At 46.2% G+C, this 14,410-nt stretch overlaps 1 protein-coding gene across 1 annotated transcript in view; it reads left to right on the forward strand.

Annotated features, from left to right (window-relative positions):
- Positions 1 to 14,410, forward strand: part of SLC6A5 (solute carrier family 6 member 5) — a 58,225-nt gene that overhangs the window by 6,674 nt on the left and 37,141 nt on the right. The window contains exons 4-7 of the mRNA XM_017667230.3: positions 744 to 875; positions 1,213 to 1,386; positions 8,515 to 8,656; positions 11,198 to 11,330. Of these exons, the coding sequence (XP_017522719.3) occupies positions 744 to 875; positions 1,213 to 1,386; positions 8,515 to 8,656; positions 11,198 to 11,330 (581 nt within the window). The remainder of the gene's footprint in view (positions 1 to 743; positions 876 to 1,212; positions 1,387 to 8,514; positions 8,657 to 11,197; positions 11,331 to 14,410) is intronic.

Raw genomic sequence — 14,410 nt, forward strand, 5'->3', positions numbered from 1 at the left:
TATAGCCCTAGGCCAGGGCTTCTGGGGAGGAAAGAGAAGGGTCAACAACCTCGGGTGGGGGGGGGCCTCACGATATAGATAAGACACCCCCATCAATATTGTCAGGTGCTGCCCAGTGCCCGGGAAAGGTACTGTAGTACAGCAGAGAAGGGAGACTTCTTAGAGGACCACGCATTTGAGTTGACCTTGAAGGATGGAAGGGACTTTTTATGTGGAGAAGGAAGTTGGGGAGTGTGTTCTGGCTGCTGTGTGGGAGAGGTCTGTTCTCGCCACCTGCGTGGCAGAGCAGGCGCAGCCCTGGCTGGCAGAACGAGTGCAGATAACTCGGCTTTTTGTAGAGAAGGGCTCCTGGAGTCTTGCTGTGTAGATGGTAGGTCCTTGGAGGTGGATGTGCTTAGGAGATGTTGACTCCAATCATGAGTCAAAGGCATGGCTTTGTTGAATTCTGGGGATGGCTTAATCTGGGGACATGGAAGTACTATAGTAAGAAAAAGAAAACAATAAAACCCAGCCAGCACCACCCAGCAATCCACCTGGTGGGGAACCGAGTACAGGAGTGTGTACAGGGCTCCCATGCACTTAGCCAAGGGCTCTTAAATGTCCCTGGGTGCCTGGGATTGAGCTGGAATATCAAAAGCCTCTGTGGAAGGAAAGGGACCCAGCTCCCACCTCAGACAGTAAAGGTGGGTCTGAGCCTGGCCTTGGCCTCCTGGGTCTCTCACTTCCCACTCTCTCTTTCTAAGGTGCTTTCCTCATCCCTTACCTGATGATGCTGGCGCTGGCTGGGTTGCCCATCTTCTTTCTAGAAGTGTCACTGGGCCAGTTTGCCAGCCAGGGGCCCGTGTCTGTGTGGAAGGCCATCCCAGCCCTGCAAGGTGAGTCCACCCTGCCTTCTAGCCTCCTCAGCCCCACCTCTCTCCCTGGCACCACTTGCCCCAGGAAGGGAGACCTGTTCTGTGATTGGTGGAACTCACTCCTTCCTTCTCTATTTGATAAATTCCACCTCTGGGGCCCTCTTAAGAATGGCCCCAAATCACCTCTGGCATTGCCCCGTTCCTGGCAGAATGCCTCAGTGTCCCTGGAAGATACTGAGTCCACTCTGCTATTAGCTTATCCATCTGTCAAAAAGACCTAGGCCCTCACCTTGTGCCCAACTGTGAGAAAGTACAGGCTTTGGGATGGAATGAATCCCTGGAAATTTTGTTTCCACAGGCTGTGGCATCGCAATGCTGATCATCTCCGTCCTAATAGCCATATACTACAATGTGATTATCTGCTACACACTTTTCTACCTGTTTGCCTCCTTTGTGTCTGTGCTGCCCTGGGGCTCCTGCAACAACCCTTGGAACACACCAGAATGCAAAGATAAAACCAAACTCTTACTAGGTAAGTTTGGATATACCAACATTAGATGAACTATTCATACAATTAATAAAGACTAATTGAGCATATATTATGTTTGCCAGGACCTGTGCTAGGTGCTGGGGGCCACAGATGCTAAAACAAACAACCAAATATACTTAATTCTAACATATAAGGAGCTCATGGCTTAGAGGAGGGGTAATCAAATTTTTGTTTGCTCATGAATAACTGGTGTGTTTGCTAAAAATGCACATTTATAGGCCCACCAGGTAGTCTTATTTATTAGATTTGGGTGGGGTCAAGGAATTGGCATTGCATTTTATCAAGGTCTCCAGGTGACTCATGTGCATGTTCTAATTTGAAAAGCAGTGAGGCCCTAGAGTCTAGGAGAGTTGATGTATGTGATTCTGGGTCCACACTTCACAAAATACTGCTCAGTGCCTGAGGTAAATATGAGAAGAGACCCTTAAGCTGAAGCCTTCTGATAGAAATGTGCATAATGTAGTCCCTTGAAGTGGCGACAGATTACATCTGTCAGGGAAGTCAGGGAATGTTCCTGGAGGGCATTTCAGATCTGAAATTGATGGGCCTTGAGAACTTGAGGGAAGCTGTCTGCTTATTGGGTCACAGGCAAGGGAATGAATGTGAGGAGCAGGGCAGATCTGTCAGCAAGGCTTTCCAGTCTGTAAAACATCTCAGCTCCTGACAGTACATGTATCTGGGAAAGATAACTTCTCTCTGGATCTGAGCTTTCCTCATTGGAAAAAATAGAAATATAACAGTATTCTTCATCATACTTACATCATGGGATTGCTGTAAGGAGAAAAGAAATGAAGGATATGATAGCAACTGGAAAAAGAAAACTCTACAAATAGAAAGGACTAGTATCAGTTACCTTTGAAGGCTCTGGTCGTTTTAATGGGCACCAATAAGCAAGCAGTGTCTTCTTTCCCTGGCAGATCTGTTATTCCCCTTAAACTGGATCTGTGCTGAGGTCAGAACCCTGTGATCTCTGTAGAACTGGCCCTTAGAGTCGTCACTCCTCCACCAGATGAGCTCTTTTGCCTTTTCAACGGGCAGTTGCAGCAGTAGGATGTTATTTAACCCTTTAAGCATGTTAAGAGGGAAAGATGAATTCTTCCCTCCCACACCCCCAGAGAGAGGCACATACCTAAAGGCAGTAATTCACACTGGAGCATTTTTATGCACGTGTACATGTTCCTACACACCATGACCAACCACCCCTCCCAGTCCCGAGAGGCTTTGAATAAGAAGAGCTAAAACTAGAGATACATGCCCATTACTTTCAAATCCTGTGCCCCTGCAAGTGCTTAGGAATGGAGGGGCAGGAGTGGAGGTTCCCAGGTGCGTGGCTCAGTGGTGCTGTGACCAAGAGTGCCTCTTAGAATCCCTGGGCCTCAGTGTCCTTACTGTTCCCATCTCCATGTTGATGGATTCTTAGGTGAGGGCAGTGGTTCTACATGTTAGAATCTCCAGGGGAATTAACAAATCAAAACAGCACTTAGGGGCCACCCCAGACTAATTAAACTGACCAACTGGGGATGGAACCTAAGAACCATTATTTTTAAGGTCCCCCAGGTGCACCCAAGTAGGAACCACTAGGTTAGAGTTTGCCCCCACCCCTTACTTTGGCTGCCCTTGACCACTTGTGGAATGGAGCGCCCCATCATCTTTGCCCTGCAGACCCTGCCAGCCCAGTGGTCACCTCTGCAAAACTGAGAGAATCCTACTCAGTGGGTTCACGGATTCACAACCAGCATTCTGCTGCCAGAGTGGTGTTCTGCAAATGGCTGCTATGTCAGGCAAAGTGCGTGCTCCAGGATGTGGGGTCTGGAATGGAGAAATACCCCAAGGTCATCCCAGAGCCCTGCTTGTCCTTTCTGGATTGTGCCTGAGAGGGAAATTACTTTTCAAGGGAGTGCCTCCAGCAGAGGGCTGTTGCCTTGCTTCAGCTTCTCTGGGGGGTTTCCCTAGGGAACCATGTGGATCATGGCGCTCAGTGTCCTGTATCTGTCCTCCAAATGGGATTGTAGTTTAGAGACACAGGTCTCCTCCGCTAACAACATCCACTAATATTTGTACAGCCCCTTAACACTTAATAGCTATCATCACTCACTACACACCATGTTAAACCCTTTTAGTCATATTACCAATGTGAAGATGGACAGCAAGCCAACATATAGCTTCTATTATTATTTCCATTTTACCATGTGAAAAGACTGGAGCTCAAGGTCATATAGCTAAGCTCTGTGGTAGGCCTGGGATTTGAACTCTAGTTAGCCTGCCTCCTGTGATCAGGGTCCTAACCACCATGCTAAATGCTCCCCAACCCACAAAGGAGCTCCATAAGTGATGTCTCTGCTATTCCTCATAGGGGCCCTGTGAGTTCCAAAGGGCAGGTGACATCATCACTATTTTACAAGTGAGAAAATGGACGGGAAGGCTCAGAGAGTGGAAGTACCAGGCTGTAAGTCACACATAGAACTAGCAATGGGATTTGGGTGTCAAGACTCCTGATTCTCTGCTTCTCCAGAGTTTCTGGAGAGTTCTTAGTGCAGCAGGTTCTACTCCATTAGCTATGGCATAGTGATGCCAGGCTAGGTGTTCCCTAACTGTTTATAGCTGAAATTCTATGAGGTAAAAGGAAAGTTTGTCTGAACAGTAGTTTGATTTAGGAATCACCCTTAAGGGGGAAATGAGAGACACGGGTAAGGACCATACATGACTGCTCATTGCACCCATATTTTAGATCTTGGAAAATACTAAAAACACCAAGACAAGTGACAAAAGTTCCAATAATTGTGAATAATTCCATGTTTTAAATATGTTGTAGTGCATCTATGGGATGAAGTGTTCTATTTATTAAAAATGAACATTGTTAAAACAGGGGTGCTCCTCACTGTATGTTAAATGTAAAAGCAGGATACAGATTTATAGTATACTTTTATTTTTACTAACAACAGGTACATGAATAGAAAATACATAGGAAGGTGAAACACAAAATGTTACTGGCAGATTTGGGGCCATTCTTTCTTTTCTATATTTTCTATCATGGACATATTTATTTTGTGGTCAGAGTATATGTATGTGTGTATTTTTTCTTAAGTCAGCTGAGCACGTTGACTAGGTGAGGCATGTGGATCAGGTGTGCCTGGTTTTGTGGAGTTTCCAGTCTGGCTCACTATAACCCAGGGCACATTAAAGGCAGAATAAAGACTTTATACAGCTAAGCTTCTACTTGATTGGTACAAACCATTAAAAAAAACTGGGCAAGCTCTTAACAGAGAGAAACAATAGACATTTTCCACTCTGATTATTCCCGGGGAGCATTTGGATAGACTGGGCAGATCTTACCTTGTTCTTAGCTAGTGGTTTATTTACATTTGTTTGTTTGTTTGTTAAAGTCAGGTGTCCATCCCACTCTTTTCTGGGCAGCCGCTATCCTCTGTGTCACCTGCACATGATGGTGTTCCATGCCAGGGCCACGTTTCACCTTACAGAAGGTGGTCCTTTGGGGTCCTGGGGTGACTCACAAAAGGTGATAGTAGTCAGACTTGCAGAGGCATGGACGGTTTTATAGCCCTGCTGCTCTAATGGGCAAGTCGGGAGTCCAGACTAGATGTCCTAGGCTTTCTCCCAAATGACCATGCTGAGAGAGGCTTGATTAGGAAATGGAAAAACTCTTCCCCTAGTACTGTGTCACACAGATAACCTTCCAGGCTCACCACCTCCCTCACAACCCCATAACCCCTCTACCCTGGGATAACTGGTCCAGAAGAGAGGGGATAAATCACCTGCCATCAGGGCCTTCAGTCATAGTGGGGAGCTGTTTATTCCATGGCCCTCTTGGCATTCCTAGGGACATACTGCCCAGGAGCCCTACCTCACCGTGGAGACGTCAGGACCCTGTGCCACTGCAGCCGCAGAGAACAGCCCTGGTCTGCCTGTGGGCAGGTGCTGGGTTTGTGGCCCATTGCTAAGGTGTGGGTTTAAGAGAGACTGCCTTCCTTTGAGGGGACCAGCCCTCCAGGTATCTGTAATGGAGAACAGTTAATCTGTGCCCTGCCGAGTGAGACCAGCGACTGCTCTGTGAAATTAGGAGCCAGCTGGGTCACTTAAAACGGGAACAATGTAAATACCATTTCTATTTCTGGAAGGGTTTAATTTTCATTAGAACTTTAATTAAATGATCCCTTTTCTCTCTAGCCTTTCGTGTCCTTTCACTTATTAATAATTGCCCCAGTAAAGAGAATCCTATTTGAGCAGCTTCCAATTTAGCAGGATCATTATCGCTGTTCTTTGTTCAGGGTTGCTGGGCCGCAGCGCTCAGTTGACACGGCCCATCAGTCCTCCGCGGGCCAGCCGTCGGCGCTGTGCGCTGGGAAGCACGCCTCTGCCTCCCAGTGGTGGGAAGGGATATTGCAGGAGGCTTGGGCTGCAAGGAGCTCTGCTGCAGTGCTGCAGCAACGGGATGACTTTGTCGTGTTCCAGGGAGCAGTGAGCCGGAGACATCCAGAGATGCTCTCTAGGGAAGCTGCCCGCTTTCTTCACAGTGGTAGTTTGGGAAGCAAGCGATTTGGCAACAGCCCGCGTGTTAGCGATCTCTTGAGTCTTAGGGAATGGACGTACTTTCTGGCAGGAGGGCAAGAAATAACGTGTGCTTTCTTACAGAAAAGTGATATGGATAGTGCTTTAATTGTCTCCATTCAGGTTGCTGCTGGGAGCAACAAATGCTAGCTCAGTAAATATTTGGTACTTATTAGGTTGGAAACCCCCTGAAACATTCTGTTATTTCATCAAAGGAAAGAAGATAATAGTGGATAAGAAGATATTTTGAGGCCTCTAAAAGCAGTGGTTCTCAACCCTGGGAGGTTTTGCAGGAGACATTTGGCAATGTTAATAGACAATGTTTACAGACACAGCTGGGGAGTGGATGCTCCTGGAGTCCAGTGGGCAGAGGCCAGGGATGCTGAAAAATGCCTTGCAATGCACAGGAGCCTCCCCAAACAGAGACTTATTTGGTCCCCTAAATTAGTAGTACCACTGTTACTAGTACCACCTCATCTGAAGAACTAATCAGAGGGAATTGTTGTTTTAACTTTTATCCAGTATTATGAGGTATTCTGGGGGACATGTGGGGGCAGTAGGTAATTCATGGCTGGCAAGTGGGGTTGTGGGAGGTGATGTTGAGAAGTAGAGATGCTCAGCCCATACAAAGTGATGGCCGAGTTATGGCTAAAATGTATGGAGTCTAAATGTGTGCTAGGCATTGTATGAAAAGTTTTCATTCACAGCTGCATTTGATTTGGTTCTCACAACAACCTTCTGAACTAGATACAACTATTTTCCAAAAACGGAGGCTTGGACAGATACAGGACCAGTGGGGCTCCTAAACCCATAGTTGTGACTGCTTTGATATTCCACAGAGGGTGTGAAGTGGGAGTCCATGCATGGGATCTCGATTGCATGTGCTTTTGGGTTTTGGGAGGTCTTTTTTTATTTTTTTTGATCCACGATATTTCAAAACAATTTGACCTTATATCCAACATTTTAAAATGGAAACATTTTACATAAATATCCAGGTTTTCTGCATGTTTTACCAGAATACCTTGAAAAGCATGACATGGATTAACTGGACTGCTTTCTAGTCTGCCAGCACCCTCACCTCTCCTTATTACCCTCCATTTTGTGCCATTCTCCCTTGTATCACCACCTGCTTCTGAAGGTGTTTGAGTCTATGATCCCTGCTCTCTACTTCTCAGTAGGGTACTTCGGAGCATGGCCTCCAAAAAGAGTGCCTGTTGGCCTTTCGGTTTTCCATGTGGCCATGGTCAGCAACTGCCTTCTCCTGTGTCTGAGTTCCTTTATCTGTAATGTAGAGACAATAACAGTACTTCCTCCTTAGGAGTGATGTGAGGCTAAGTTAGTTAGTTCTTACAAAGCACTTAAAACAGTTTAAGTGCTTGTTGTTGTTATTGTCAGTTTTTGGTCCTCTATAAAATAGTACCCTTTGGGATAAAATAGTATCCTGGTGGACTCTTGATTTAAAATAGCTTTCAAGGGATCAGTATTCATAAACCTGTCTGAGAGACATTATAATCTGTTATAATAATAGAATGATTTCAGAAAAGATTCAGCTTCTTCATTTTTAAAAAATGAGTATAATATGCATCTTCCAGGTTTTATGAGGATTTCATGAGATAATAATAGTCAAAATGTCCAGCACAGTGCCTGACATACTAAGATGCACATGGTTAGTTCCCTTGCCCCATGACAGCCTAAGTCAGGCATTCTCAACTGTGGCATTAGTGACATTCTTGGACCAGATAATTCTCTTTTGTGAGGGCTGTCCTGGGCATTATAAGGTATTTGCCAGCATCCCTGACCTCTACCCACAAGGTGTCAGGAGCACCCTGTTCCCCTGATATGACAACTAAAAATGTCTCCAGACATTGTCAAGTGTCCCTTGGGGACAAGATCATCCCTAGTTGAGTACCTCTGTGGCATGTTCACTGCCTCTGCTATGTGAGTGCATGGAAAGCCCATGTTACATGTGTCTGGAGTACCTACTCTATGCCAACCATTGTACCAGGCAGTGGGTGCAAGGTAAACTTCTTAGCAAGCCTTCTGGGGCGGCTAGTCCATCAGAAGGTATGCTTAAGTCTGATTAAATTCATTTCTGCAAACCATTTGTTTTCTGAGGAGTCATAGGATCTGGGTTGGAATCCTGATTCTCTTCTTTGTGTTTTTAGTAGAGTTACTTAACTTCTTTGAGCCTTTTTCCTCATTTTAAAAATGGAGGTCATAGTACCTACAGCATGGGGTATTGTGAGCATTAGAGATAACACATGCAAAGGGCTTAGCACAGCTCCCGCCACATCGAGAGTGCTCCAGAAACGAGAGCCACGGTTATCAGTACAAGGCATGCCGTGGGAACTGGGGCATCCAGGACAAATGAAACCTAAGTCTGTGATTCATCTACATGTAGCTTCATTCAGCGAATACTTTTCCAAAGTTACTCTCTAATACTTGGCAGATAATTTTTGGGTTTCATTTTTAAATTGCTAGAGAGAGATGTGTGTATTTTCTGTAGAGATTTCACCGTGTTTCCATTCATCTTCTTCTAAACAGATTCTTGTGTCATCAGTGACCATCCCAAAATACAAATCAAGAACTCGACTTTCTGCGTGACAGCCTATCCCAACTTGACAATGGTTAACTTCACCAGCCAGGCCAATAAGACATTTGTCAGTGGGAGTGAAGAGTATTTCAAGTAAGATATATTTTTGTAACTTTCTAAGGGAAGCCCAGTGAATTAATGAATACCCAACTTGTAGACTGCGGGTGTGGGTGGCCTGAGAGCTGGGTTGCCTGCCTTGGACCCTCCTTACCTAACCGAGTGATTAGGGAGGATTGCAAAACCTTTATCCAGTGTGGTCTAAGCAGACCTTCACTTCCCTAGGTAGTGATAGTGTTTTTCCTTCTACACTTGAGAAAGGAAGAGAGACAAGAAGTCAGAAAACAAGTCATGGTCAATGATTTAGTTTAAAGGCAAATTAATTCTTAAAAAAAATTTTTTTTTAAACAATTTGCCTTCGTTTTGTACTTTCTACATTCATTTTGCCAGACATTGAGGATCATGTTTTAGGGATACTGGGAAATCCTCAGCACCATAGAAGATTTGATGAAGTTCATAGAATTACTTATTAAGGGAGGCAAATACAGTGAGAGTTCAACAGAGGGTAAATAATATTCCCTAGTTAAGCCGTGAGTAGGGGGTTATGAATTTAAATGTGCTCAGATACTTGGTAAGGAAGTTTGCCTGCCTGCCAGCCAAATGAGTGAAGTACAGACAAGTAGACAAGAGAGAATGAGGGGGACTGTGGCAAACAAAAGAGGACATCTGCCACATGGAAGGGATGCTGCTTATGCTCAGCTCCGACTCATCACTGTTCTGTGGGAATGTGGGCCAGTGCTGCTAGAGCTTCCATTTTATAAAAGAAGCTGGAAATAAAATCCACATTTTTATGTGTCTCTCCCATTTAAATGTCAGAAAACCAATTCAAATGAAACACTGGGGCAACATAAAATGCATGTATCAGTAGTCCCCTGGTTTATAGTCTTTATTTAGATGACAAGAAGTGGCCACTAATAGCCCCATTAGTTATTCCAATTGCTGTTACTTCCTGTGCCAGATCTTCTCTTGTGAACGGCCTCCGAGGGTACATGCTTATCCCTGTAGAACGGAAGGAGGAGTTAGGCTGAATGATGAAAGAATCCCTTTTGGCAGAAATATAGGAGCAGTGAAGGTGGGCCTTGGTTTACCCTGCACCCTGAGAAACTGCATGAGACCTGGAAGTTAGCTGAGCTGTCACGTTATCCATGTGGTTAGGTATATTGTAAAATGATTTGTAAGTCACTCTGGAACCAGTCTTAGTTTCCAATAGGAAATGTTACTAGGAGCTTGCTGGGACCCCCTGAGGTCCCTTATTAAAGCATGGAGCAGTTGAGGTGGCCGAGGTGCTGTGGAGTTGTTGACTAAATGGTTTGTCCATTTGGGGAGTGGAGAAACTGGGGGGAATGTTCTGTCTTTGCTTGGGGAATGTGGTCCCTTAAGTTTGGGAGCCCAAGTCATTTCCACCCTTGGTCACTCCCAATCACCTCTATCCCAGGTTGCTCCAGGGATTGAGACCGAAAGTGGCTGTGTCATCACAGAGCTTGGCCATCCCCGTTCCAAAACATGTGGCCGTGTGCTGCAAAATGGCCTCCCAAGTAGTCACTTGCTAGCTGGCTGGAGGGCAGTGTTGCTCTAGACCAGGAGCAGTGCTGCAACCTTCACACTTGCCTTACCAGGTCAGAATGTTCTGGGCTGTCATTTCTGCAGTCCTGTACAGTCCAGATTCTGGCTGGCCTTTTGTTCAGGTCACAGGAAAACACCAACCTACAAACACAGCACTTTCATCCAGGATGCGTGACTTGATCGTTGCAGAGTTGAAGGGATCGTCCGTGTCTGTTACCGTGCCTCACTGTCCCTGTGATTGCCTGCTGGCGGTGGGAGTGAGCCTGCTTGCTGCAATGAGTCAGGCTCCAAGCTACTGCCAGGGATGTGGGGGTCGCCAGGCAGGCCATGACTTCTCCTCTGTATGCACAGGTTGCCGGCAGCTGCTGCAGATGACCAGCAGCCCCCTTCTGTTTGCAGCCAGTTGTCTGTCTTTGAGCGTGCTCCTTCATAAGGCCCAGCCAGTCTGGCTTCTACATTTCAGTCAGCCTCCTGCCCGATGCAACCTGAACTAATATGCAGAGCAACATTTTTAGTCATTTAGCATACTGACTCTGTACTGAGTTTCTAAATTTAAAATTATACAAATACTACAGGAACACATCTTCATAAACAGAACAATACAAAAATCATCCTTGACCATGTAGAGCTTCCATTAGTGCTGTGTCTCTGTAGAAAGACATCAACCTCGGGAGTGCCTGTTGGGGGTTGTACCAGGACCCCCAGAGCTGTTGGGGATTAGTTGCGCTTCTCCTGGGGCGGCTCCAGGTGACAGGGGAGCTGACAGGTTGTACAGAACCTGCCCAGGGCCATGAGCGGCTTCCCAGCGCATAGGAGGAATAGGATAAATCCAGCAGGGCCCTCTACAGACAGCTGTGAGTGGAACCTGGGTAAGTGAGTCCTTCTCTGGTCCCTGATGGAGGGCGTGAGGAGGGCTGGGGCTCATTCAAGGCTCCTGGCTCTGCTGGAAGGTTAAAGTCTGCAGGCTGTCACCTCCTCCTACCCCCCGTTCTCCTCTCTCCTTTCAACTCTTAGGTACTTTGTGTTGAAGATTTCTGCAGGGATTGAATATCCTGGGGAGATCAGGTGGCCACTAGCCTTCTGCCTCTTCCTGGCTTGGGTAATTGTGTATGCGTCCCTGGCAAAAGGAATCAAGACTTCAGGAAAAGTAAGAACGTGTATTTATCTAAAGGAAAGCTCTGGGACCCCCAGGGGTGGCTGTATGAAACAGCAAAAGGGCCCTGGGAAGAGGGTTGGGAGATGTGGGTATAGTTCTGACTCTGGCCCTGAGGAGCTGTGGGGCACTGGGCAGGTGGCCTCACTCCTGTCTGTGAAACTGGACAATAGCACCTTTTTTTCAGGGCTGTTTTAAGAACTAAATGAGATAAATGTGCACGGAGCTCCTGATGGATGGTAGGGGTGCTGTAATTCGTTTCCTTCTTTCGGGTTGGGGGCTGCCCCTTCAGTCACCCCTCTGATACTGTCAGTCACTCTCCTAAATTCTAGAATCAGTGCTGCTGGCTTGTCACCTCTTGGTCTGGCTTCCAGGTCAGTTATTGCTCCAGCCAAGAAGCTGGAAAAAGGTAAAAACTATGAAGTGGGTGCCTTCCCCTCACTTCCGACCACCGTGTGCTCAGCCTTTCCTGCCCTTTTTCCAGCTCCCAGCCCAGCATTCTGCCAGCACAAAAGGGCAGCAGTCTTATCAGTGGGATCTTGGTTGACTGACTACATGGCCACTCTTGCTGAGCAGTTGGGAGGCTGGGGATGCTGGAATGCCCTGGGGGGTGAAGGAATTCCCAGCCCACACTCCCCTCCAGGATGCAGAAGGCAAGGGGTCCAGGAGGCCTCGGGACACTGGACGTTGCCAGATGTGTCACAACATTTCCCTCATCTTCCTGCTGCTTTAGAAAAACCTTCTTAAATGGTTAACCAGTCACTTTGATGACAACCAATAGTATTCAGTCATCCTAAGAGTCATTTTTATGTTTCAGGATAAAAACTAAAATGTCTTTAAGGCCCAAGGAATGAAAATGTGGTTGTGTGCTTTGAGACCACAGGTTGTGAAGTTGGACTGGGCCAGTTCCCCAGCCGGGGCTTACTGTGGCTACATATGGACAATGGACTTGGAAGGATCAGCCCTCAGGGGTGCACCGGTCTGTGCCACCTCCCACCTGCCAGGACTGTGTTATCCCCCAGCCAGGCACCTAAACCTGGCAGCCTTTAGAAACAGACCCATCTCTTTCTCCCTTGACACATGGACATGCTCATGGGTGCCTTTTGCTAAAACTCCATCTGGTGCCCTCCACATAATCTGGTGCCACAGGGACTTGAATGATAGATTCTGGCAGGTTCGTCAGGGTTACTCAAGGCAGGTGGTGCACCATGTATCGCATAAAGTTGGGGGAGAACCAGACTTGGGGTGAGAAGGCCTAGGTTCCAGTCGCCCAGGACTTCTCACAGTGTTTGTGATATAAGGTCATCTCCACTTGGGCTATGAAAACTGGCTGAGCTTCTGATTTGTTCTTAGTTTGTATTTGTTTTTCTGCCAATCAGTCGAAAGCAAATTTCCTCTATCTTAGCTATTTCAGAAATCCTGTTTCCTCATTTCTAAAATAAAGGCATTTGGACTGGGTGCTGTCAAAGCCCTTATAGCTCTAACCTTTTTCTGCCTGAGTGAATCGGGTGAGCTTAAAGAGGGCACTTTTCCTTTCTGGCCTCAGTTTCCCCTTTTGTAAAATGAGAGCAGGGATCAGGTGATCTCCTGAGGAGCCTGCTGTCTCTGAATGAACATTAGGAGGCTGGATCAATTATTTCTAAGGCATCAGGAAGATGGGGAAATGCTGACCTCCCTTACAATGCCTCCCCACGTGTCCTGAGCATCCCTGGACTCCTTGCCTTTTCTGGCTTGGGCCCCAGCCACCTGACCACTTAGCAAGAATGGCCAAGTATTTGCTTAAACAAAATCACACTGGCAGAACCGTCACTTAGAGCTAGAAATGGAGAGAGGGCAACCTCAACTGTGATGGAGTCACCAGGTAGGTCTCTAGCAGGATAGACTAGGAGGTGTGACTGGCTGTGGAACAGGTGATAAGGAAGAGGGTGAGAACAGTGGTGATGTCAGTGACACGAGGAAGGATGCCCTGAGGGCTCTAGAGTCACACCAATCTGGGTGAAGATCCTGGCTTTATCACTTCCTTGTCATGTAACTCTGGACCAGCGTTTATCTCTGGAACCTCAGTTTCCTCATCTGTTAACTGGGGATAATAGTACATACCACACAGGACTGTTACAAGAATTAAGGAAGATAATGCACATATAATAGCTGGCATATGGTCAGTTCTTAGCTAATATCAGCTTTTTCATTTTTGTGATTGTGAATGACTGTTGTATTGGGTGGGGATTGTGCCATTCCAACGTTTTGAAAGTAGTGCCTGTGGTGGGGAAATGGGAAGAAGGGACTTCGCTGTGCCAGGCCCTGTGCTTAGCACTTCACGTACATTAGTTCATTCAATCCACACAACAGTCTGCTAGGTAAGGACATCTATTCCCATTTTATCAAGAAAGTGACTCTGCAAAGTACAGTGAATTGCCTGAGATTGCACAGCTTTCAAGGGGCAGCTTGAACCCAGCTCTGTTTCCCTTTAAAGCCTAGACTCTTTATTCTATATGACATCCTTTCCCCAGGAGGGGCTATTAGCAATTGATGGAAGTGTGGAATTGTGGAGTCGTCATTTGTACTAGCGGGGATACAAGTCCTTCCTCCTCTGCCACCCTATGAATCAGGACCCTAGCAGTGCTTCCTCATCTCTGCCATCTTTTGCTGTTATTGCCAGCTGGGCAAGCTGCAGGGTGCATCTGAGCCTCATTTTCCACACCTGCAAATTCAAGGGTTAGAATAAATATTCTCTAAGATCCTTTTTAGCTTTATTAGCCTGTGTTTTTTTTTTTAGGGTGATGTTATAGCTAGTTCTTTTTATTGATTTAGAATTTAATATTTGGTGCTAGATTTTATGGGCTTTCTAGAACAGGACTTTTTGAGAAGCCCTAAGCAGATAAGCCTCTCTTTTAGATAAGCTAACTTACCATTCTGCTTCATTGAGAAAGATTGCCAACTAAAGATAAATGATCAATTTTTAAAAATAAAGAATGCCACCAGAAATAATGGATCACAATTTATTATCCTGCCCTGGGGTGTGCAGACATTAATCATAGAGCATTATTTAGAAGTTAAGGTGAATGCACTGCTGA

Source organism: Manis javanica, chromosome 11 (genome assembly GCF_040802235.1).
Source record: "Manis javanica isolate MJ-LG chromosome 11, MJ_LKY, whole genome shotgun sequence".
Lineage (NCBI taxonomy): Eukaryota > Metazoa > Chordata > Mammalia > Pholidota > Manidae > Manis > Manis javanica.